At 36.6% G+C, this 24580-nt stretch overlaps 2 protein-coding genes across 9 annotated transcripts in view; one reads left to right on the top strand and one right to left on the bottom strand.

Moving 5' to 3' along the window:
• The window catches only part of CUNH11orf65 (chromosome unknown C11orf65 homolog), a 64060-nt gene extending 58225 nt beyond the window's left edge, over positions 1-5835 (top strand). For all 5 annotated transcript variants that reach the window (XM_069080506.1, XM_069080507.1, XM_069080505.1 and 2 more), the window contains one exon: positions 5443-5835. In XM_069080506.1, coding sequence (XP_068936607.1) covers positions 5443-5522 — 80 coding nt within the window. In that variant the 3' untranslated portion in view covers positions 5523-5835. The remainder of the gene's footprint in view (positions 1-5442) is intronic.
• Positions 5836-6212: 377 nt separating this feature from the next.
• ATM (ATM serine/threonine kinase) overlaps positions 6213-24580 on the bottom strand; it is a 122810-nt gene continuing 104442 nt past the window's right edge. For all 4 annotated transcript variants that reach the window (XM_069080497.1, XM_069080494.1, XM_069080493.1 and 1 more), the window contains exons 56-63: positions 19597-19713; positions 16757-16906; positions 12953-13118; positions 11029-11115; positions 10842-10956; positions 9713-9776; positions 9212-9348; positions 6213-9110 (exon numbers count right to left, since the gene is read on the bottom strand). In XM_069080497.1, coding sequence (XP_068936598.1) covers positions 8927-9110; positions 9212-9348; positions 9713-9776; positions 10842-10956; positions 11029-11115; positions 12953-13118; positions 16757-16906; positions 19597-19713 — 1020 coding nt within the window. In that variant the 3' untranslated portion in view covers positions 6213-8926. The remainder of the gene's footprint in view (positions 9111-9211; positions 9349-9712; positions 9777-10841; positions 10957-11028; positions 11116-12952; positions 13119-16756; positions 16907-19596; positions 19714-24580) is intronic.

Below are 24580 nucleotides of genomic sequence, written 5' to 3' on the forward strand. Positions count from 1 at the left end.
GTCATAACTACTCTGATGGCTTTCACTTTCTGGTTTTGGGACTCAGTCTTTTGGTATCTTAATAAATTTTCTAGTTTATTTCCCCAAATGGCAAACCTGATGTATTTTGTGATGGATAATTATATCAGCATATTTGTAATCTCTATAGGCATTGTGAATATGGCATTGCTGATACAAGCTCCTGTACATCTCTTATTCTGTACCTCAGAATTCCTCTACACCTCCCATCGTCTCTTGCTTTAGTGGAGTCGGAGGAAGTTTGTTCTTCTCCTTGTCAGCTTTTGTTCCTCTTTTTGTCCTTCATCTCATCGGCTTGTTTCCTTTAGGGCTGTGCCTCATCATTCCACCAGATTATTCCTTTCTCTTTCTTGTTTACCTCCCCCTTTCTGTCCCTACTACATAAACACACTCAGGTCCTACTCATCCTGAAGAATATCTCCCTTTGCTCTGCCATCCCCTCAAGCTACCATCTTTCTCTTTCCTTCATTTCACTGCATAATTCCTGGATAGAATCCCCTATGCTTCTTGCCTCCCTTTCCTTATTACCTATTTACTTCTCAATTCCTAGCAGTCTGGCTTTTGACCCCACCACCCCACTGAAATTGCTTTCCCTAAGATTGCTAATAATGTCTTAGCTACTAAATCTACTCTCTCCCTTGGTGATGTTCTCTGTTCCCATGGATTCAAATATCATGTCTTATATCCAGTCTTAACCTCTCACCTAAATTCTAGCCCTGCATCAACAGTTGCCTGCAGGATGTCCTGTAAATATCTCAAACTCACTAGGTATCGAATGTAATTCATCTCTCCCTCTATGTATTTCCTCCAGATTTCCCTTTTGTTGTTAAAAGACATCACCATACTCCCAGTCACCTAGATTTGTAACTTTGGAGTCAACTTTGATTATTCTTTTTGTTGTTAAATTTTTTAAAATTAATTTTTAGTTTTCAACATTCATTTCCACAAGATTTTGAGTTCCATATTTTTTCCCCATCTCTCCCCTTCCCCACACCCCAAGATGGCATACATTCTGATTATCCCTTCCCCCAATATGCCCTCCCTTCTATCACAACCCCCTCCCTTATCTCCTTCCCCCTTACTTTCTTTTAGGGCAAGATAGATTTCTATACTCCATTGTCTGTATATCTTATTTCCCAGTTGACCGTAGAAACAATTTTTAAAATTTGTTTTTAAAGCTTTGAGTTCCACATTCTCTCCCTTTTTCTCTCCCCACCCACCCTCATTGAGAAGGCAAGCAATTCAATATAGGTTATACATGTGTAGCTATACAAAACACTTTCATAAGTCATGTTGTGAAAGACTAACTCTATTTCCCTCCATCCTATCCCACCCCCCCCACTTATTTTATTTTGTCCTTTGACCCTGTCCCTTTTTAAAAGTGTTTGCTTCTGACCACCCCCTCCCCCAATCTGCCCTCCCTTCTATCATCCCTCTCCCCCCCATCATGGTAGTGGGAATTTGAAGACTTTCCCTGCTTTGAAAATAAACTGCCTCCTAATAGGCTGAATGTAATCACATGGAGCCTGTGGTGGAAGGAGTTTGCTGAAGGGTGGAGCAGAGCTCAGAGGAAGCTGGGAGTCAGAGCTAGACTAGACAGCTGGGAGAAGAGCACTCATCCCAGGGAATCAGCCAGGCTAGTGAGTAAATATTGGTCTTGTATTGGTTTGTGGGAAGGTTAAAGGATAGTGGGAGTCTGAGATACGTTGTGGTGCATTAACTTCTATGTTGCTATGATGGATTCAGTTTCCCAGTGTTGGGATTTGGTTTTCTGGTGTCTGAATAAATGCTTTGCTTCTGTCTTCTATATGGAGAGTCTGTTATACTTTGCAATTGAGCACCATTCAGGTATATATATATATATATATATATATATATATATATATATGGAGAGAGAGAGATTGTGGGCACTATGAATATTACATTGGTGCTACATTCCCCCATCCACTTTCCCCTTACTTTCCTATAGGGTAAGGTATCCAATTGAGTGTGTATGTTACTCTCTCCTAAACACAAATCTGATGAGTAAGGTTCACTCATTCCCTCTCACCTTCCCCCTTTTCCCCTCCATTGTGAAACCTTTTTCTTGTCTATTTTATGTGAGATAATTTACTCCATTCTATCTCTCCCTTTCTCTTCCCAATATATTCCTTTCACCCCTTAAGTTTATTTTTTAGATATCACTCCTTCATATTCAACTTACCCTGTGCCATCCATCCATCTATCTTCCCTCTAACTACCCTTATACTGAGAAAGGTCTCATGAGTTACAAATCTTTCCATGTAGGAATGTAAACAGTTCAACTTTAATAAATCCCTTATGATTTCTCTTTCCTGTTTACCTTTTCATGCTTCTTGGGATTCTTATATTTAAAAGTCAAATTTTCTATTCAGCTCTGGTCTTTTCATCAAGAATGCTTGAAAGACCTCTATATCTCATTGAATTTCCTCCCCTGAAGTATTATATTCAGTTTTGCTGGGTAGGTGGCTCTTGATTTTAATCCTAGCTCCTTTGACCTCTGGAATATCATATCCCAAGCCCTTCAATCCCTTAATGTAGAAGCTGCTAACGTGTTACCCTTCAAAATACTTTCTGAGCTCTTCCATGGCCTGTGACCAATTCATATTTTTCTTGGAGGCTTTTGATATAGGAGTTTTGACTTTGTTGTCATCTTCTGGTTGTATGTTTTGATCTTCTTTGTCACCAAAGTAAGATTCTATAGTCAGTTTTTTAATGCCGTTTTCTCATTTTCCCAGCCAAATACTTTCTAGCTCTTTGTCAAGGTAGGACTATGCTTCCAGTGGGGGTGGGGATGAATGTACTGTCCCAGGCTTCAGGGGTTTTGTATAGCTGTTTTCAGAGGAACTTCTAGGGACCTGTATATTTTCAGCTCTTCCAAGGGGGTAAGTTCAAAGGAGAGGCATTTACTCCTCTCCTGGCCTGTGCTCTGGTCTGTGACTCCAAGTACTCTTTTCTATCCTGGAACTGTAAGGAGGATTCACTCTCCATAGCTGCCACAAGCTCTGCCATGCCAGCACTCCTCCTCACCCCAGGACTACCACGCAGGACTGTGACCCAGATCCAAGTAGGGCAAAGCAAGAGAATCCTGTCTCAGAGAACCAGAAAAGAGATCCCAGCAATCATCCTCTGATCAGCCGCTCAATCCCCCCACCATCTGTGTAAACAGTGCTCTGGAAACAGTTGCTGTTGCTGCCACAGCTACTGCCCCTGCCCTGGGGCTGGGGCTGAACTCCATCACTCTCCATCTTTTGTCTAAGTGCATTCACAAACACTGTTCTCCTTGCCTAGAATGTACTTTCTAATAAGTTCTATCTCTCAGAATAATTCTTTCACTCCTTCAAGGCTTGGCTCAAGTACAGTTCCTCTGGAAAGCCTTTCCTCAGTGGTTTAACATTTCTCTTTCTCTTTTTAAACTATTCCTTTTGTATATTTATTTTGAATGCTACTTCCCCAGTGGAATATAAGCCTCATGAAGGGAGTGTGAATGAGGAAAACATGAGAAAAAACAAATTGATTATGGAGTTGGTATATAGGACATGGGTTAGCATTGATTTTAATTTTTAGTAGCATATCTAAGGGAAAACATTCTGTAGACATGGTTAAATATGAGATAAGAGATCCATTCAGTGGGTCAGGATTGACTTGATACACAGATTAAATAGTCAGCAAAGAAATAATAATTGAAGCTAAATGAGTCCATTAGGGAAATTAGCAGAGAAGTCAAAGAACTGACGAATGAGAAAGGCTAATGGTTGGGAGAAAGAGTATGCTTTCAAATTGCTCCTAGAAAAGCTGAATGAAATCCATAGGAAACATTAAGGAAGTGATGCTCCTTTAGTGAAAAAACTATCTAGAGAGTTCAAAAGGAATGAGGACTTGTGAAAAGTCCACTGAAATATCTGTGAAAAAGCATTTACTAAGTACTTACTATATGCCAGGTACTCTACTAAGTGTAGGAGGTCAAGTATTTTGAAGAGAGATCATCCTTGCACCCAAAAAGCTGACATTTTCATAGGGGAGGACAACAAAATTATTAGGATGGAATATTTTGTTCTTGGAAGGTGGTGAGTACATGAGATGGCAGGCAGGTGAGATGTCTTCTTGTTTCTGCTCTCATATTTTTATTTTTATTCTTTCTTTCTTTATTTATTTTTAAGCAATCGGGGTTAAGTAACTTGCTCAAGGTTACACGGCCAGGTGTTTCTGGCTGGGTGCTAAGTGTCTGAGCCTGGGATTCAATCTCCAGGTCTTCTCAACACTGGAGCCGGTGCTCTTACTCGCTGTGCTACCTGGCCGCCCCATGCTCTCATATTTTTAAACAAAATATCCTTCAGTCTGCCATTTTTTTGCAATCTGTGGGTAATTTCACTGCTTAAAATGGCCCCCAGCGTAGTGTGGAAGTGCCATCTAGTGTTTTAAGCACAACAAGGCTGTGATGTGCCTTATGGAGAAAACGTGTTAGATGAGCTTCGTTCAGGCATGAGTTACAGTGTTATTGGTCATGATTTCAATGTTAATGAATCAACAATAGGCTACATCCAGAAAAAGGAAGAGAAAACTAACGTATAATTTCTTGTAATAAATATATATTTAAAAAGGTTTCTTTAAACAGTAACACATATAAAACAAGACTACATATTGATCTACCAACAAAATGTTGTGACCAGAGGTTTGCAAGACCCTAACCCTGTATTTCCTCTTGGAGCAATGGTTCAGGATTCACTAATTCAACATTCATGTTGACTTTACAGAACAAAACCACCGTGAATGATGGGAGACTATTAACTTTATATTTATACTGTACATATGTGTGTGTATATATATTTGTTTCCTTCGTTAGAATGTAAGCCCACCTGCAAATAGGGATTGTTTCATTCTTTGCACTTGAATCTCCAAAGTCTAAAAATGACCGGCACTTAACAGTTATTTAAATATTTGTTGATGGTTTCCATGAAGGTGGAGAATTTTTTACATTAATGGAAAGAGGGAAGGAAGCAGTAGAGAGAATGACACTGAAAATGTTAAGAGATGGAAGGAATGAATATGGAATCAAGTATCCTGAGGAGGTAACAAAAGATAACATCTAGAACCAACTGCTAGGAACTGATTTTGAAGTAGAGTAGTAGCAGTAGGAGGAGGAGGAGGAGGAGTAGATTTAGAGAAATTCGAGGGAAATATCCCTCCCTCAGAAAATAATGATCAATGAAGAAAGAGAAATGAAAAAGGGAGCTGAGCAAAGGGGTTTGAGTTCTTTTGATAGCAGTGAAGATACAATTTAATCTCTGACTACTTAAAATGGAGATGAGAGACTTGAGAAAGTTACACATCAAGTGTTGTGGAAGTTCTAGATGTCAATATCTCTCCACAATTTGAACCACTGACCATGTAAAATTTTTTCTTTAGGTTTCAGGTTTGGGACATTATGGAATCCAGTATTGCAATCAGACTTTTCTCCTGCTGGCCTGGAACATACGAAAAAGTAAGAAAATTTGAAGAAATAAGCAGAAAATTCATAACTACTTGGAAGAGACCTCTGATGTGTGACGGCCTTCAGCATATTTTTCTTTGATTTTCCGCACACATCAGTTATACCCTAGATATTTCTTTGCCTTATTCTTTAAAGAGTAATCTGTATACTTATACACATCATACATAGGATGATATAGCCCCTTAGGCAATACAGTTTAAATAGAAATAGAACATTTTGCTTAATGTAGTCACTATGCCATAAAGAAATAAGCCTTGTTGCTGTATCTTTAAGATCACAACTCATTAAAGATTATTTTAATACTGGAAAATGTGAATTTGGTTATTAATAAGAAGAGACAATGGTTTATGGGGATGGTAGGGTCTAGTGAGTTTTTTCAGAATGGCAATGACTAGGGTATGTTTGTTGGTAGCAAGGAGAGACTAAAAATTAGAGGGAGAGGCCATTATGGGAACAATACCGTTGGAGATATATGGGAGGGAACAGGATCAAGGATATTTGTAGAGAGATTGGCTTTGGCAAGAGGAAACAAACCATACCATTTGCAAATTGGCCAAGATGACCCACCCAAGTGCAAAAGGAAGCCTGATTGATAGTTTTAAAAATGAAGACCATAGAGAGCTAAGGTTTTAATATATTACACTAAGACCATTCTCTATTTATGAAGGAAAATAAAACCCCAAAGTTATACATAGCTTTTAACCTAGGATTTTATAGGCATTAACAAATTCACATTGCTAATACAAAATCATCACTTTGAAATCCAATGTATGAGTTTTTAATATTGTTTTATAGTTCTACTTTTAATGAAATGGTCTGCTATATATTTTGCATTGATGTATTAACAGTAATTCTACAAAAATATAAAATTTCATTAACATGCAACTAGAATTTTAATTATACATTTCTCTGCATTCAAAACTAGCAGACTGTGTTCTTAATAAAGTTTTACAGTAGACTGACCTAAGGCAGTGAAAAGAGTAGGCCTTTAAATACATGTGAAAATTCATTTCATCACCAATTTTAAATTTTTTTTAATCCTCAGAATTTCTAATTGTACATATTTCAAAGAGAAAAAATACATTAATGTAACTAAACTTTTCTTACAAGAGATATAAAAAAATCTATGGCTTTGCACTTTTTTCTTCATACTATTAATTGTGAAATGCATTTACCCAATCTATAAATTTTTTTGAGAATGAGCCCAACAATACGATAGGCCCTTTGGATTTTATAGCCCTTTAGAGGGCTAGAAACACATATGTAAACAATCCTTTTCTTGGGCTAGGTTCTACTTCTACTATTCCAGACCCCTTCCCCTTGCTTATCTGCTCCCCACCCCCCTTCAAAAAACTGAGAAGCAGGATATAATCATCTTTAGAAAAATCCTTCCCAATCTCAATTTCTTGTTTCCACTGATACAGTATTCCTGGTATGTGCACTTGCTGACAGAGAATTCAAAAGTGTTGATTTACTACACTGACAAAGCTCCAAACTTCCAAAACAGAATACAGTGTCTCTTTTGGCATGTCTACTAGAGAATACTATAGTAACTACCAGACATTGAAGGTAACCAAAAACTCTACTGAGGATGTATACCATCAACAACATAACACAATAAAAACTAATCATGTCCTTTAAATTCTCTTATCCAGATTTTCTTAAACTAAAAGCAAAAGAGCAACTTTGGGAATTCAATGTAACTTACACACCATTTTGTTCAGCCTATAGAAAGCAAAACTTGTGTCTTCTAGTTTTCACATAATATGAGCATAAAATATGGGAAGTATAAACAACATGGTGGCTGCTTACCAATAATACTTAAGGGTATTACTAAAAAAAAGTCATTAAAATATTCCATTTCTTGTATCTAGCTATTTTCCTTTTGAAGATAGTTTATAAACATTAACAGTTTTAAAATTCCATTTAATAGATGAGCAAAATAAATGACTAGCTTTTCCATTATATAGGAGTCAGTATTTCACATAAAATAATTCCCTTCTAGTTAGTTAGCCCATTTCAAACTGGTACTTGGTAATTTTGTTCATTTAAGATTAAGTAACAGGATTCCTTTTTAAGAAATGTTTTTAATGAGAATAACTTTAGGTTAGGTATTAAACATTCAGCTTCTTATATCACACAAGCAATTCAACAATTATTCATCAAGACATCATTAGAAAATAAACACCAATACAAATTGTGAAAGAAAGGCAGTTTACTAAAAATGCAAATGGTTAATTAGAATTCTAAGATCATTCCATGAAAGAATTCACAAATAGGCTGTCAATCAGCCTATGTTTGAAAATTCATTAATTTCCACTTATAGTCAAATAACTGGTAGTAATTATGCCTCATTTATGAATATAACTGATTACAACTGTACCATGAGAAAGGGCAAAATGAAGAATTCAGAAAAACTTGAAAAGACTTATATGAACAACTGAAAGCAAGGTAGAAGAAAGAGAATATTTTTCATAATGACCATAACAATATAAAGGAAAACAAGACTAGAACACACCAGAACTCTGATCAATGCAATGACTTTTCTTGACTCCAGAACCCTAAGGGTAAAACACACAGAAGCAGGGAAAAGGTGCTTCTTTCTCCCAAAAGAAAAGTGCAAAATGAAGCGTGCTTTGTCAGCCATTGTTGGTTTATTTAAACTGTCTTAACAAAATTTAACTTAACATTATCTAACACTGGAGAGTTCTGTGGGAGTGGGAACATTTGTGAAATAATTTTTTTAATGACCTTAAAATATAATTATATTTTCTTCCCTATAATGAGCTGAAATCTATCATTATATAATTTCCATCTACTGGTCCTAGCAAAAGAGCAACTCTAATCCTGCATCCATATTCTAACCCTTCAATTCTTCTCAAGATTGCTATTATTCTATCCCTCCTTTGTTAAAAGTATGACATGATTTTCAGTGTTCTCACTATTCTAGCTGTCCTTCCCCTAGATATGCCAAACAATGAATTTATTTAATGTATTAATGGCAACTGAGGAAAAAATTGTACATCTATGTGCTTCTTCAATCATTCTTCCAAATGAATCATTCAATAAGGCTTGTATCAAAATCTAAAACTATACTCACTAGATTCAAAACACTTAACAGATGTCTATGCTGAAATATTTCGACAAAGAAATCTCTAAGATTGGTTTAGAAGTATACTACATTTGGCATCCTTATTTCCAAACAAAGAACCAAGAAATATTCTTCAGGGCTGTTACATAACATCTTTAGACTATCTTTTTAATGAAAAAAAAATTATACTATTATCTAAGCTTACATTATTATTAGCTATAGCTTATTAGCTATTCAGTCAATTTCAAAGCAAATTTTGGGGAAAATTGTGGATTATAATTTCAATTCTGATTTTCATATGCCAAAGATTATACCCAAGCTTTCCATCCAGGAAAAAGTCGGCTGAGATTTTTGGGATCCATTGCTTGCTGGATGAGCAAATTCACTTGTCCACCCACACTCAGCACTGTTCCTTCCTCTACCCCTTTCAGCTTCTCCTGTAGCCTCATTAGAACACGTTCAGCCACTTTGTTGAAACTCTGGTCAATACGACTAGTGACAAAAAAAGAAATTTCACCATGACAATATAGTTTCAAGAGTCTTGGGAATTTAAAAAATTACAGAAGTATGCATTTTATTCAGATATTACTCACCCAAGACTTCTGTTACATTCCTGATCTTCTGTATTGAGGGTAGAATTAAGTTCAGTCTCATCCTCTGGCCTCTGCTGTAAATACAAAGCTTTCAAGGGGTTCATGGTCCAGTCAAAGAGAGGATCATAGAGCAAGACCTAAATATAAGGAGTATATGCCTTAGAGGAATTGTGTGCATGCTAAAAGCTATATTCAGAAAAGGCAGATAATATGAAAGAACACAGGCCTGACCACTATTATAGAAACAGATATAGTAGGTAGTATTCATTTACATACTAAATGTTATGTTACTGTTTATAGTCTTAAAACAGTCCGGAAAAGTTTAATAATAACATCTGAACTGATTTGTGATCAACACCAATGCTATCCTAAATAGAAGTGGAGATAATTAGGGCATTCGTCTCTATCTGAATCACCACAGTCCACCAGGATATTATTCTATTCGAAAAGGAAGAGAACCAATAAAGATTGCCTCACAGTTTACTGCCTGAAAACATTTACCTCGACAATGGTTAAAAGAGTCTCCTGAGAATTTCTCATAACTTCCATGGTTTTCTCACAGCACCTGTAACAGTCAAACAGAAATCATAAACAAACAACAAAAAAGTGACATTCTGTCTCTACCTCTGCACCCTTATGGCAGTGAAGACTGACACTCTCCTGTTTTCACACAGCTTGGCCTCCCCTAGCCTGGATGCTGGATGATGTCTCTCTCTCTCTCTCTCTCTCTCTCCCTCTGATCTCTTCTGTTCCCTTTTCCACCACTGCCTCTGCAGAAACAAGAGGGAGGGAGCAGAAGAGGACTTTTCTTTCTTTCTTTTTTTAATAAGGTACTTTGGCCAAAGAATTCATCACCAAAGTGGTCAAGCCACTGTAGGTAGGGAGCCTCTGAATACTTTGCTAAAGTGGTCTTCAGAAAGTGGAATCTGTCACCAGCACCAGTTCAAAGTTTTCCCAATGTAGAATCCGCCAGAACTTAACTCTGCTGGTAGAGCCTTCAAAGCCCCCAGGTTGCTGCCATGCCTCAATGAGGCACTGGACTAGGACTTTGTGAGGCCACACTTGCACACTGGAGGCATTGGAGGAGGACTTTGTGAGGCCACTTCCACACTGGAGGTCTGCTTAGGCTGGGTGAACAAGGCAGGAGATAGATGACAGTTGCACAGAAAAATAGCTCAGAAATATAGGATAAAGGCTGTGCTTTGGTATCATTCCCCAGATTCTTGATCCCAGTTACCTTTTAGTTTATCAGTTTACATTTAACTGTGTATCTTTGCTTGAAATGTGTCTTTGCTTCTGCCTCTTGGATTCCCTAGTTCCCTTCAGCTCAAGTGCCTAGTGCTCTATTTCCCATGAGAGCCTTTCCTAATCATTGCTCTCCCACTCCAAGTAAACCACTCTGTCCTCTTCTGGCATTCCCTTATTTGTGTACATGTTGTTTCCCTCTGGTAGCATACGAAGTACTGGAGAGCATGTGTCCCTGGCCCCAGTGCCTGTCACACAGCAGGTGCTTAATTAACATTTGCTGAATTGAACTGAAACTATCCTTGTTAATGATTTTATTTATCTATCATACATAAGGAATAAAAGACTTCCTAACAATTTCAGTTACTCAAAAAATAACCTGTACCTTCTGAAGACACCTTCCACACCAGTGATGCCCATTCCATCCACAATATCTCTGGTTAGTCTAAAAGGAACTGTTTCTGGAGTGGGAAGAATCTTCCCCTGTTCAAATGCAACTCCTAAAAGAAGAAAAATGACAGATCAAGAACAGTTTTTATGACGACCAAAAGTTTTTGTTTTTTATTACTTACCTAAATCTATGTGCACAAGTTCTGCTGACTGCTCATTAATCAAGATATTCTGTACATGTCGATCACCAAGTCCAAGTATATAACCAACTGAGGAGAAAAAAATCTCAAGATGAAACAAATGGCAATTAAAAATACTCCATTTTATCTATTCCTTTTATTTCTTAAATCAAAATGCCATCAATATTTCTTACTACTCTAGGTTAGATCTTTCTTTTATTTTGAATATTTCACAGAAAATAATATATACAATGGCTCTTTCAAATCTTTACCTGTCTCCAAGTATTTTATATTATAGAAATCCTAGAGGCACTTTGCTATGTACAGAACTCAAAGAAATAAGGTAAAGCTCGTATGAAGGGTATAGCGACATGAAGAAACAAAGTCAAAATGACAAAATACTCAAAGATAGCAATTATGCAGGAGAAAACTTTAAATAGCTAAAAAACTCTCAAGTCAAATACCATAGACAACTTGGGTACTAATTTGTTAAAGTTAAAGCATACCTCCTTCCTTTCCTTTTAACAAGTGATAAAATTGTAAAAGTATAAGATTGCACGTCCTATCATTAATGCTGTTTTGCTTTGCTAATTTCAGGAAATAGACATTGTGAGTAATGTATGAATGTATAGTCTTCATCAAAACTAAACTTCTCCCTAAAAACAGTTTTTCATGTCTTAAGAGGACTTCAGTTCCATTTATACATTTTTAAAATAACACTCAACTGACAAGTGAGTAGGGCAAATTTGAGCAGCTTGAGTTGAGATATGTTCCTAAGGACTCAGACACCTGTGACCAAGAGGAAAGGAAGGAGGGAGAAGGAAACAAGCACCTAGGCCCTGCACCAAGGGCTTCACAAATATGATCTCATTTTATCCTGACAACAACTGTATGAAATAAATGTTATTATTATTATCTCTACTTTAAGTTGAGGAAACTGAGGTAAACACAGATTAAGAGACTTCTCTGGGATCATATAGCATTAAGCATCCTCCTGACTCTAGGCCTAGCTCTCTATCTAATGTGCCACCTGGTTCCCTTTAGGTAATTTGAATACTCCCTACTTGAAAAAACTAATCTGTGTAGTTCAAATGACCATTATCATGAATAAGAATCTTGGTTCATACTAATTATATAACAAGAATATATGTCTGTACGTTCTTAAGATATCAGGAACAATTAGGGCAAAAGTGTGATCTGTCCTAAAATGCACAGATATTAGGATTGGTTGCCTGCTCAATTTTAAATTCATACTATACAGTCTATCTGTAAGCTGCAAGAGTTTTAAAATTATCTTTTAAATATGGTTGGATTTTTTGGCTAGGGTAAGGGATTGGGGAGTGGGTGGATGGAGGGAAGAGGGGTTCAGAGTTGAGTTCATCAGTGTAAGGAACTTCCAATATAGAAACTAAACTTTTTCCACTGATGCCATTCATTTGCAATTTAAAGTCTTTGGGAAGTGCCTGGGATGATGAAAGGTTGAATTACTTGCCTTGCCATACAGCAAGTTGTGTGTGGAAAGTAGGACTTGAACTCAGGAATTCCTGATTTCAAGGCCAATTCTCTATTAGATATATGAGTTCTCATTCTATCGGATACACAGAAAATAATAAACTGAATGGAAAATTAATGGATGTGTTCCTATGTGAAATAAATAACTACCACCAAGCCTAGTCTCTTAGCTAATGGTCAAATGCTTACAAAACATTACAAGTTTTATTCAGGGCTGGGCAGATTTTCCCCTGCAAAGGTTCCAAAGGGCATACTATTGCACCTCATGGAGTGGGAGAAACAAACAGGCTGACTATGAAAAATCTTTGTCAAATAATGCAGATAAGATACATTTGTCCACAATCACAGCTTGTCAAGGGAAAAAGAACTCACCACATTTAAAAGAGCTATGGTTATTAAGTATTTAAAAGATTACCAATAGAAGAAGTAGCTACACTACGAGTATATGCCAACCGCTTTTCAAACCAAACCGCTGGGTCCAAGAATTTTTCCATGCAAAAGTAGCGGAAGACTGGCTGAAAATGTTGGCAGACATCCATGAAGGCTTCATACTTTTCTTCAAAAGATTTCTTCTGCATGTCCTTTAAATAAAATAGCAAAGCATTACTACCAAAAAAATGCATCAAGTCCTACCATGGGCATTTGTTATTACTGTTGTTCAGTTGTTTTTCAGTTGTGTGAGAATCTTCATGACCCTATTTGGGGTTTTCTTGGCAAAGATATTGGAGTGGTATGCTCTTTTCTTCTCTGGCTCATTTTACAGATGAGGAAACTGAAGCAAACAGGGTTAAGTGACTTGCCCAAGCTAACACAGCTGTTAAGTGTCTGAGGCTGCATCTGAACTCAGGTCTTCCTGACCCCAGGCTTGGCACTCTGTCTAATTTGCAACCTAGCTGCCCCTTCAGGCACAGGACTCTACTAGGTACTGCGAGTGGGGAGAAAAACCTAAAACAAAAAGCCTTATAAGCAATTACACTCTTCTACAATTTTTGTATTTGAAAATTAAGGTGACAGCAATTGTTACTGCTATGAGTGTGACTGAAAAGATGGCACTTTTACATATTATACAATCAGAAGTCCCAGGTTTAAAACTAGACTCCAGCTATACAACTATGGGCAAGTCAGACTGTCTCTGAACTAATCCTGGAATAAGCAGTCAAATGCAGGTCCTGACTAGTACAGAACAGGGCTCTGTCCACTAGCCATAAGTCTGCTTCTGTGCACTAAAGTATCTCACAGGATTTTTACTAGAAAAGAGCAGCATAAACTGTGAAGCACCAAAGAAATAAAAACTACTGTCATTATAACCAAGAGTCACTTCCAGCAAAGCCTGGCCCCTCTGCTCTAGTGGCTGCAGCCAAGGGAAAGCTTTCAGTACCCACAATTTGTCTCAAGCTTTTCCCCCTCAAAATTCTCAAAAGAGAAACACCTAATTCCTGATGAATATACTAAAGTTCTTCATTCATGAATATACTACTACCAACCCATCATCCATAGGGTGTAAATTTTGAGTTGTTTTCCAATGATACTAATCCAATTTTAGTGCAGGAAGGCATAGCAGGAAAAACAATGGACTGGATGTCAGGCTCTGTCACTCTGAACTAATCATTCCATCTCTCTAAGCCTCAGCTGCTTCATCTGTAAAATGGAGACAGTACTACTAGCACCACCTACCTCATAGTTTAATCTCCTGTACAGATATGTATGAGAATTAAATAAAAATATACACAAAGGGATTTGTAACTATAAAGCAATTTATAATCTAGACTGTGATTAGTAGTGATGTTACCTTTGGGGTTCCGGTTTTTTGTAACTCAGTCCCTTTTGAGAAAGGACTGGACAGTTTGTAATTCTATCATCAACAACAGATGGCCTTTAATTAACTTTATGAAGGTGCGTGCGCGCACACACACATACACACACACACACACCTCTCATTTGGTCTTCAACATAATGCTATGGGGTCAGTATCATGAATGTTATCATACTCATTTTACAGATGAGGAAAATGAGGCTTATAGCTGTTAAGTGTCAGAGGTGTGATTTGACCCCAGGTCTTCCAAGTCTAGCACATTTCCATTACATCATATTGTCAGAAAAGATTAAAAAATAACCAGGTTATGTTAGCCTAGAACTTGCACTATATGTCATATCATTGAAATTAAAGTTATACTGAAAAATACCCTATTGTGACTTTCATGTAACTGTGTCGCATTAAAGAAAGAAGCTCTTAAAACGAACAAAGGAAATTTTAGAAAAAATAAATTGGCCAGAACGTTCCAAAAATTCTAAGTTAAATAAGCAAAACATGACAAGATTTCCTTTAGTACAAATTTAAACTACTTAGGAGGAAAATGCTTTTATATATTAACAAGTTATTTTACCAGCCCTATTAACATAATCCCCTGTTCTCAGCACCAGTTTTTGGTTCCTACATGGAAAGGTGCCTGTGCTTTGCTATAGTCACTGAAACACAGAATCTGAGAATGTGTGTTTAAGTGCTTAATGTGCTTCATCACACAACACATAAACACAAATATATATGTATATACATGCATATAACTACATCTATCTTTATACGTAAATCTTATATATAGTAGAAACAGATCATTTAGAGCAACTTCCTTCCTGCCTTCCCCTACATCCCCTACACTCAATAACCCTCTCCCAAAACAAGACACTCAAAACAAATACTTCTTAATAAGCCTCTAATGTATGCCAAGCCTAGCTTTCCATTTTCTTCCTTCTGTCTCCATTTCCTTTAGAGTTAAAATAGCCTGTGAAATAAATATGAAGTTTCAGTTGCCTCATCATTACTGGTATTACTACAAGAATTTCTGATGAAAAGTTTCAGTATTCAAGCATAGTCCCAAAGAAAAGACATGAGAAGATGCCTCAAATCCTAATCCTTTTCAGAGGGGAGAGGTCCATAGATGTGGAACACTGCTATTTCCAGACTTTTAAAAATGTATTCATAGGTCTTGCTGATTATTCCTCTTTTTTCAACTTTTTTTTCCCTAAAAAATATTTACTGTATGAGATGGCTTTCTGGGAAGTGGAGGGAGAGGAATACTGGAAGAAATCCTGGCAACATAAAAACAAAAGTTCAATAAAAGAAAGGTTCAGTGTTATGGTCTGTTCCCCAGGCCCTTCAAGCTGACACCTTTAATTGGTGATATTAACAAAGTCCATACAGAACTATTCTGCTTGTGTCTTCTATCAACAACTTCTATCCATCAACTTCTCCTACCAAATCAAAGCCACAAAAAAACAAAGGGCCAAGCTACCAGGTGCCTAGGGGACTAAGGATGGGGTATTGGCAAGTGTAATGGGAATGTAAATTTTTAAGATCTTCCCTGCCCCTAGGCTAAAGTGCACCTGGGAGCCTAGGGTGGGAGGCTTGTTTTTCAGTAGATACTTTTTGATTGGCCAGTGGGTCCAGAAGGTTGTTACATTCTCTGAGCCAGGAGGCTACATAAACTCTGATTTGAGGCTTTGTTTTGGGGCTCACTTTGAGAAGTGTTCTGTGATTTGATCAGATGAGACTCTGGGAAGCCATTGTTGAGAGCCTTAACCTAGGGTCTAAGACCTTAACTTGTGTTTTTGATATTTTGGTAACTATTTCAATATAACTTTGCAATCATATGAATTTTATGTTGTGAATTTACAAATATTATTCTTAAAAGGAGTCCACAGACTTCACAAGGTTGCCAAAGGGCCCATGACACCCAAGAAGTTAAAAGTTCCTGGTTTAAACCAAAACCTTTGAGCTGACTAAGGTTGGTACTATGTTTTCTTTTGGTGGTAGACAAGTCTAGACCTCTGATTTCTTCAGTGCAGAGGAACACTCAATGTAGCAACTCCTTCCATGAAAGTCAATTAGCAATTCATTTATAGCTGAAAGTATTGGAAAGCCTCCAAAGGTACTGGAAAGTTAGGTAATGGAGCCAAAAATCTATCAGGCACAAGATGTGGACCCAGGTCTTGCCGATTCTAAAGAAGGCCCTCCATCCACTGGACCATGATGCCTCTTGGTGCTTTGTAAAGCCTAAGAATCATACTTACCATACTTTATTGTCATACACAGATATTTTCATTGTGATGTCACATATTTGAAGGTATTTTATATATTAAAACATTCTTAATTACAAATATCAATGTTTGAAATGTACAACAAGGAAATCTTAAATCAGTCTCTGATTCTATGACTGTGACTTACCATCATTTTCTTTTGGCACTGATAAGCACTAAAGTCCTTTGGTCTATATCTTTTATGAGCTCCATCTTCATTATTTACAAGAAATTCACCAATGGGCACTGTCCCTGTACACCATTCAAGGACACCACTTCGCTGAGAAAGAGGAACCACCTACAGTTGCAGAAAAGATATTTATGTATGGTAAGGCACTATTAGAAATAAGCAACATAATTAAAATTCAGGTATGAAACCCTCTGTGAAACATTCTGTAGAAGCTTTGTAGACTCTGGCAAAAATGATAACAGTGATAAATTTGCGAAACTAGTCAACAGTGATAATGTTTGTGTGTACAACTTTCCTTCCATATAAGATGAAGAGTGGTATGGTGGGAGAAGTATTGGCTCTGAGGTCAGAGAACTGAGGTTCAAAATCCACCTTGGATGCATACTATCTTTATGATCTTAGGCAAATTGCTTAAACTGCCCAGGCCTCGGTTTTCCTGACTACTTAATTGTTGGACTAAATGGGCTCGGAGACTGTCACTAATTCTAGAGCTATGGTCTGAGGATCTTATAAAAATGATAATGAAGCAGTAATCAGCAAAACTATTTGGTGCTGATGATAAAGAAAAGAAGATCAGTGAAACAGACTAAATAAATGAAAAAGGGAAGCCATCATAAATGCTTCATACATTGCACCTGAGAAAAAGATGACAATTTCCAATCCTATGGATGGCTCTATTTAGGATTCTTATAGTTATGAACCAGTCTTCCTTACTCAAAACTCCCTTACACCTGGTCACTACAAACTATCTTGGCCACTCCTGTACCAAGATCATCATGCATTTATTTGGTGTATACCTTAAATTTACTTTCCTGTGAAAATGTTTCATCTCCGTAGGAGAATATAAGCTCCTTCAGGGCAGGGACTATCACATTTTTGTAACTGTAATTCTAACAACAGATGTCTGAAACAAAATAGGTGTTTAATAACTGCTTATTGATTTTCAGATGAAGTCATCATACTGGATATTTCTGCTTGCTTTTTTGTTTGTTTTAAAAAGGAAGTTTCCAGGGGGTAGTAGTGCAGGTAGAGGAAGGGGCAGGTTCCAAAAAATGACTCTAATATGAAGACAAAAGTAATCAATAAAACATTCTTTAAAGGAAAGAAAAACATGCTGGAGTTAGACTGTAAAAGGTTTTAAATGACAAAGAGAGGTATTTGTGCTTTTATCTTACAGCAAACAGAGAACCACTGAAGTTTCCTAAGAATGGGATTGATTAGACCTATGCTTTAGGAATATCAATTTATTAGTTATGTGCAATATGAATGAGAGGAAAGAATGAAGATTAATTAGGAGGATGGTGCAACAGTCTCTAATTGAGGGGTAATGTGGGCCTTAACTAAAGGGAGGGTTTTTTGAGTGGAAAACAAGGGGTCAGATGTAAGACTTTTTGTGAAGGAAGAATTGACAACTGGCAAAGACTTGGGAATTGATTGTATATGAGAGTAAGAAAAAGAGAAAAGTCAAGGAAAACCTGGAGGTTGCAAATCTACATGAATGGAAGAATTGTGGTCACCATGACAGAAGTAGAGAAATTAGGAAAATGGGTTGGTTAGTTGCGTTTTGGACATGTTTAGTATTGAGAAGTCTATATAACCTATAGGTGGAGAGATATATCCAGGCAATAGTTGGTGATGAAGAACTGAATGTTAGAAATCTGATAAGGGTGAAGTCTATTTGTTATGAATGAATGTCATAAGGAAGCAGTGTGCTCCAGGAGAGAGAATACTTAACTAACAGGAAAGGGAATAGAATTCTGGCTCTGGCTGAATCACTAGCAGGCTATATGGTCTCTGGTCAAGTCCCTTTCTTTCCCTGTACCTTAGTTTCATCACTTGTAAAATGAATAGATCGGAATGATCTCCAAGGTCCCTTCCACTCTAACACTGAACATATGAACATTCATTCAACACGTTTATTAAGCATTTGTTGTTAGGGGCACTGAAGAACATAGAAACTACAATAGTCCAGGTAAAACATAAGGAGCCACTGCAGGGTTATTGGCAGCATGAAATGAAAAGCTCAGGTGTGACCAATGTTGTGAAAACAGGCAAGATTTGGCAACTAATTGGATATAAGGAGGAGAGGGTAGAGAGAGAAGAGTCAAAAATGACTCCAATTTTGAAAACCTAAGTGATTTAAGTGCACTTAAAAAAAAAGTCAAGTTTATAGGAAGTTTTCCAGATGAAGTTCTATAGAAGATGAGTACAACAGAAGAAGATAAAGAGTTCTACAGAAGATAATGAGAAGCTTTATAGAAGAAGATAATGATTTCTGCTGTGGACATGTTCAGTTTGAAATGCCAAAGGGAAAACTTGGTGGAGAAGTTCAAAAAACAGTTGGTGATATAGTACTACTCACTAGGAGAAAGATTAAGCCTGTATATATCATTAGAGAAGTTATCTATAGATGATAATTAAACCTACAGGAGAGAGAAAAAGACTCAAAAAGTCAGGAAGAAGACTGGGAAAGAGCTGTGCCAACAAAGTCAAGGGAGAATAAGGCATCCATAAGGGGTGGCTAATAGTATAAAAAGCTGCAGAGGCCAAAATGGGATAAGAACTAAGAAAATACCAACAGATAAAATAAGTAGCTTATAAATAAAATGGCATATATCCTTTAAGACATGGATGAAATGAGGGTAGGAGGTGATAAATCAGATTATTTACTCTTAATGATAAACCACTGTTTTTTTCAGTGCTTAATTTTTTTTTTTTAAGCCAAAGGAATCCATATTATATGAAAGTGACATCTAGCATACCTGTCATGGTAAAGTATCAGTATAAAAAACTTTTACCTTATATGTGCAAATGGTCAATTTTCTCTTTCTTGTATCAGTGTTTCTCTGGAGTAACATATTACACATCTGGAAAACTTGCTGCATCACTGCATCTTGACGCAGGTCATCTCGACCCTTTAGAAAAAGCACACGTACATATTGCTAAAGAATATTTTGTTTTTAGCAAGGGAACAGAAAAATGATGTTTCTTATGTAAGAGAGAAGATGAAAAACTTGGCCTGAGTTCTTCAAGTAATTGATATTGAATGCCATTTTTTCTGAAATAGACTATCACTTAAGGCAGACATGTACTTAAAAACAAAACAAAAAAACCCTAACAGCTTTTCTCCCTCTATTGTCCTTGTTAACTACTAGAATTTTCTGAAAATGAGACTGAGAGGACTGTTTGTTGACTTCTAATTCTCCTTAGCTTTGTCAGAGACTTTAGGAAGTTACTATCAGCTTGGAAAGGGTGGTAATTGTCATCTTCTGGAATCTTCCACAACTGAAGAAGGGTTCTTAATATGAATTCAAGAACACATAATTTAAAAAAAGTTTAAATGGACCACTTAAAACCTGAACATAAAGTCTGCTTTTTTTTTCTCCTTATTATACCTTCATGACTTCCTGTGGGAGGAATGGTAATAGTGGTTAGCAGCTTCACTAGTCAGTAATATAAGTGAGTTCTTTTGGAAGTCTGCAAAAATAATCATCGTAATCTATTTACATAAAAAAATACATCAATTCTCAAAATATGCTGACTCAGCCTTCTTACTGATTCAAAAATGAAAAAAAAAAAAGCCCAAACTCCAAACAAGAAGTTCAGCAATATAACTCAATAAACATTTATTAAACAGTCTACCAGGGCCTGTGCTAAGTCTAGGGATATAAAAACAAAAACAAACAGTCCCTGCAAGCAAGGAATCTGATAATTTATCTCATGATAAATTGCTGTAATCTCTTTGCTAGTATTTTAATTAAAAATTTTGCATCTATATTCATTAGGGAGGTTGGTCTATAATTTTCTTTCTCTGTTTTGGTTCTTCTCGATTTAGGTGTCAGTACCATATCTGTATCATAAAAAGAATTTGGTAGGATTCCTTCTGCTCCAATTTTCCCAAATAGTCTATAAAGTATAGGAATTAATTGTTCTTTGTAGTGAATACAGCACTGGCCCTGGAGTCAGGAGGACCCGAGTTCAAATCGGCCTCAGACACTTACTAGCCATGTGACCTTGGGCAAGTCAACCCCAATTGCCCTGCCCTCCCCCCTCCAAAAAGAAAATAATAATAATTAATTAAATGTTGGGCAGAATTTGCTTGTAAATCCATCTGGCACTGGAGATTTTTTCCTAGGGAGTTCATTGATGGCTTGTTCAATTTCTTTTTCTGAGATGGGGTTATTTAAGTATTTTACTTCCTCTTCTGTTAATCTGGGCAATTTATATTTTTGTAAATATATCCATTTCACTAAGATTGTCAAATTTGGGGGCATATAATTGGGCAAAATAATTCTTAATTACTGTTTTAATTTCCTCTTCATTGGAGGTAAGTTCATCCTTTTTATTTTTGATACTGGTAATCTGATTTTCTTCTTTCTTTTAATCAAACTGACTAAAAGTTTATCAATTTTTTTTTTTCATAAAACCAGGACTTAGTTCTATTTATTAGTTCAATAGTTTTCTTAATTTCAATTTTATTGATCTCACCTTTAGTTTTCAGTATTTCTAATTTAGTATTTAATTGGGGATTTTCAATTTATTCTTTTTCTAGCTTTTTCAGTTGCATGCGCAATTCATTGATCTCCTTTTTCTCTATTTTATTCATGCAAGCATTCAAAGATACAAAACTTCCCCTAAGAACCACTTTCGCTGTATCCCATAAATTTTGGTATGGTGTCTCATTATTGTCATTCTCTCGAATAAAGTTACTGATTGTTTCTATGATTTGTTGTTTGACTCATTCTTTAGGATAAGATTATTTAGTTTCCAATTAGTTTTTAGTCTACCTTTCTATGGCCCTTTATTGCATATAATTTTTATTGCATCATGATCTGAAAAGGATGCATTTAATATTTATGCCTTTCTACACTGGATTGTGAGGTTTTTATGCCCTAATACATAAACAATTTTTGTATATATGCCATGTACCGTGCTGAGAGGAAGGTATATTCCTTTTTATCCCCATTCAATTTTCTCCAGAGGTTTCTCTTATCTACCTTCTCTAAAATTCTATTCACCTCCTTACCTTCTTTCTTGTTTATTGAGGTTAGATTTATCAAGTTCAGAGAGAGGGAGGTTGAGATCCCCCTCTTGTATAGATTTTCTATTTATTTCTTCCTCTAACTCCCTTAACTTCTCTCAGAATCTGGATACAATACGACTTGTTGAATATATATTTAGTAATGATATTACTTCATTGTCAATGGTACCTTTAAGCAGGATGTAATTTCCTTCCTCATCTCTTTTAATTAGATCTATTTTTGCTTTTGCTTTGTCTGAGATTAGGATTGCTACCCCTACTTTTTTTTTACTTTAGCTGAAGCATAATATATTCTACTCTAGCCTTTCACCTTTACCCTATGTGTATCTCCCTGTTTCAAATGTGTTTCTTGTAAATAGCTTATTGTAGGATTATGGTTCTTAATCCATTCTGCCATCCATCTCTGTTTTAAGGGAGAGTTCATCCCATTCCCATTCACAGTTATGATTACTATTTGTGTCTTTCTCTCCATCCTATTTCCCCCCTTTATGCTTTTATTTCTCCCTTCCCCTCCTCAAAAGAGTTTTGCTTTTGACTACCACCTCCCTCAATATTCCCTCCCTATGGGACAGCTAAGTGGTGCAGTGAATAGAGCACTGGCCCTGGAGTCAGGAGGACCTGAGTTCAAATCTGGCCTCAGACACTTAACACAAAACTAGCTGTGTGACCTTGGGCAAGTCACTTAACTCCAATTTCCCTACCTTCCCCCGTCCAAAAAAAGCAAAAAATAATTCCCTCCCTATCAGTCCCCCTCCCTTCACCTACTCCTTTCCCTTACTACTTCCCTTCCTTCTAACCACCCCCCCCTTTTCTTTCCCCCTTCCCCTACTACACCTTTGTAGGGCATATTAGATTTCTACACTTAACAAAGTGCATTATTCTCTTCTTGAACCAAATCTGTTAAGAGTAAATCTCAAACAATGCTCTTCTCCCTCCCTTCTTTCCCTCTACTATAAGTTTCTGTGTTTCTTCATGTTAAATCCCTATACTTAAGTGAGTATTTTATTCCCTCCTTGAACCCAAACCAGTAAGAGTAAAGCTCATAAAATGCACATCTCCCTCCCTCCTTTCCCTCAACTATAATACATGTGATCCTCTTCATGTGACACAATTTACCCTTTTCTGCCTCCTCCATTCCTCTTCTTGCGCTACAATCTCTTTGCATCCCTTAATTAGGTTTTTTATCATCATATCAAGTTAATTTATACCCACACACTCTAAGTGTACCCCTTTTAAGTGATGTAATATTATACAATTCTCAAGACTTAACAGGTATCATCTTTCCATATAGAGAAGTAGATAGTTCGTTCTTACTGAATAACAAGTTTTGTGCTTTGTGTTGTATGTGTGTGTGTTTATTTTTTACCTGTTTATTTTTTTATGTCTCTCTTGAGTCTTGTATTTGAAGATCACATTTTCCATTGAGCTCTAGTCTTTTCATCAGGAAGGTCTGGAAGTCCCTTATTTCATTGCATAACTATCTCCTTGCCTGAAAGATTACACTCAATTTAGCTGGGTAACTGATCCTTGGTTGTAGTCCAAGCTCCTTTGTCTTACAGTGTATCATATTCCAATCCCTCTGATCTTTTAATATAGAAGTTGCAAGGTCCTGTGTGATCCTGACTGTAGTTCCACGATATTAGAATTGTTTCTTTCTGGCTGCTTGCAGTATTTTCTCCCTGATCTGATAATTCTGGAATTTGGCTACAATATTCCTCGGAGTTTTCAATTTGACATCTCTTTCAGGAAGTGAATGGTGGATTCTTTTGAATACTATTTTACCCTCTGGTTCTAGGAACCTCAGGGCAGTTTTCCTTGATTATTTCTTGGAAGATACTGTCTAGGTTCTTTTTTTCACCATGGCTTTCTGGTAGACCAATAATTCTTATATTCTCTCTCCTGGATCTAATTTCGAGGTCAATTGTTTTTCCAATGAAGTATTTTACATTTTCTTCTATTTTTTTCAGTTTTTAGATTTTGACTGATTCTTGATGCCTCATAGTCATTCACTTCAACTTGTCTAATTCTAGAATTGTTCTCCTCAGTTAGTTTTTGAACCTCCTTTTCCAATTGGTCAGATTTTTACTTTCAAGGATTTATTTTCTCCAATTAGGTTATGAACCTCTTTCTCCATTTGGGCAATTGTATTTTTTAAATATTTATTCTCTTCAGTGAAATTTTTTTCCATTTTGTCAACTGTATTTTTAAAATAATTGGTAGTTTTTCTTCTATCTCTTTAATATGGCTTTTAAAATCCTTCTTGAGCTCTTCCAAGAATGCTTTTTGGGCTTGAGACCAGTTCATACTCCCTTTTGAGGCTTCAGATGTGGATGCAGTGAAAATGCTGATCTCTTCTAAATGCCAACCTTGCTCTTCCCTTTCACTATAATATGATTCTAAAGTTTTTGTTTTTCTAATTTGTTTTTTGCCCTGGCTTTTGAAGTGGATCTCTGCTTCTGGGACACAGAGGGCTCCTTCTTTCTCAATCCTTCTTTTGTTTTCTGCACTGGTTCCTTTTTCTAGCCCTGGGTGCACACACAAGCTTCCTTTGACTTTTTCTCTTTAGTCTTCCTTTGAAATCCTAATCCCAACACATGGCTTTAATTACTACTTCTATGTACATAACTTCTAAATCTTTTTTTTTTGCTTTTTTGGAGGGCAATTGGGGTTAAATGACTTGCCCAAGATCACAGGGCTAGTTTGTGTGTGTGTGTGTGTGTGTGTGTGTTAAGTGTCTGAGG

Source organism: Petaurus breviceps, unplaced genomic scaffold (assembly GCF_028583685.1).
Source record: "Petaurus breviceps papuanus isolate PSGF00001 unplaced genomic scaffold, PetGlider_PUasm1.0 91133, whole genome shotgun sequence".
Lineage (NCBI taxonomy): Eukaryota > Metazoa > Chordata > Mammalia > Diprotodontia > Petauridae > Petaurus > Petaurus breviceps.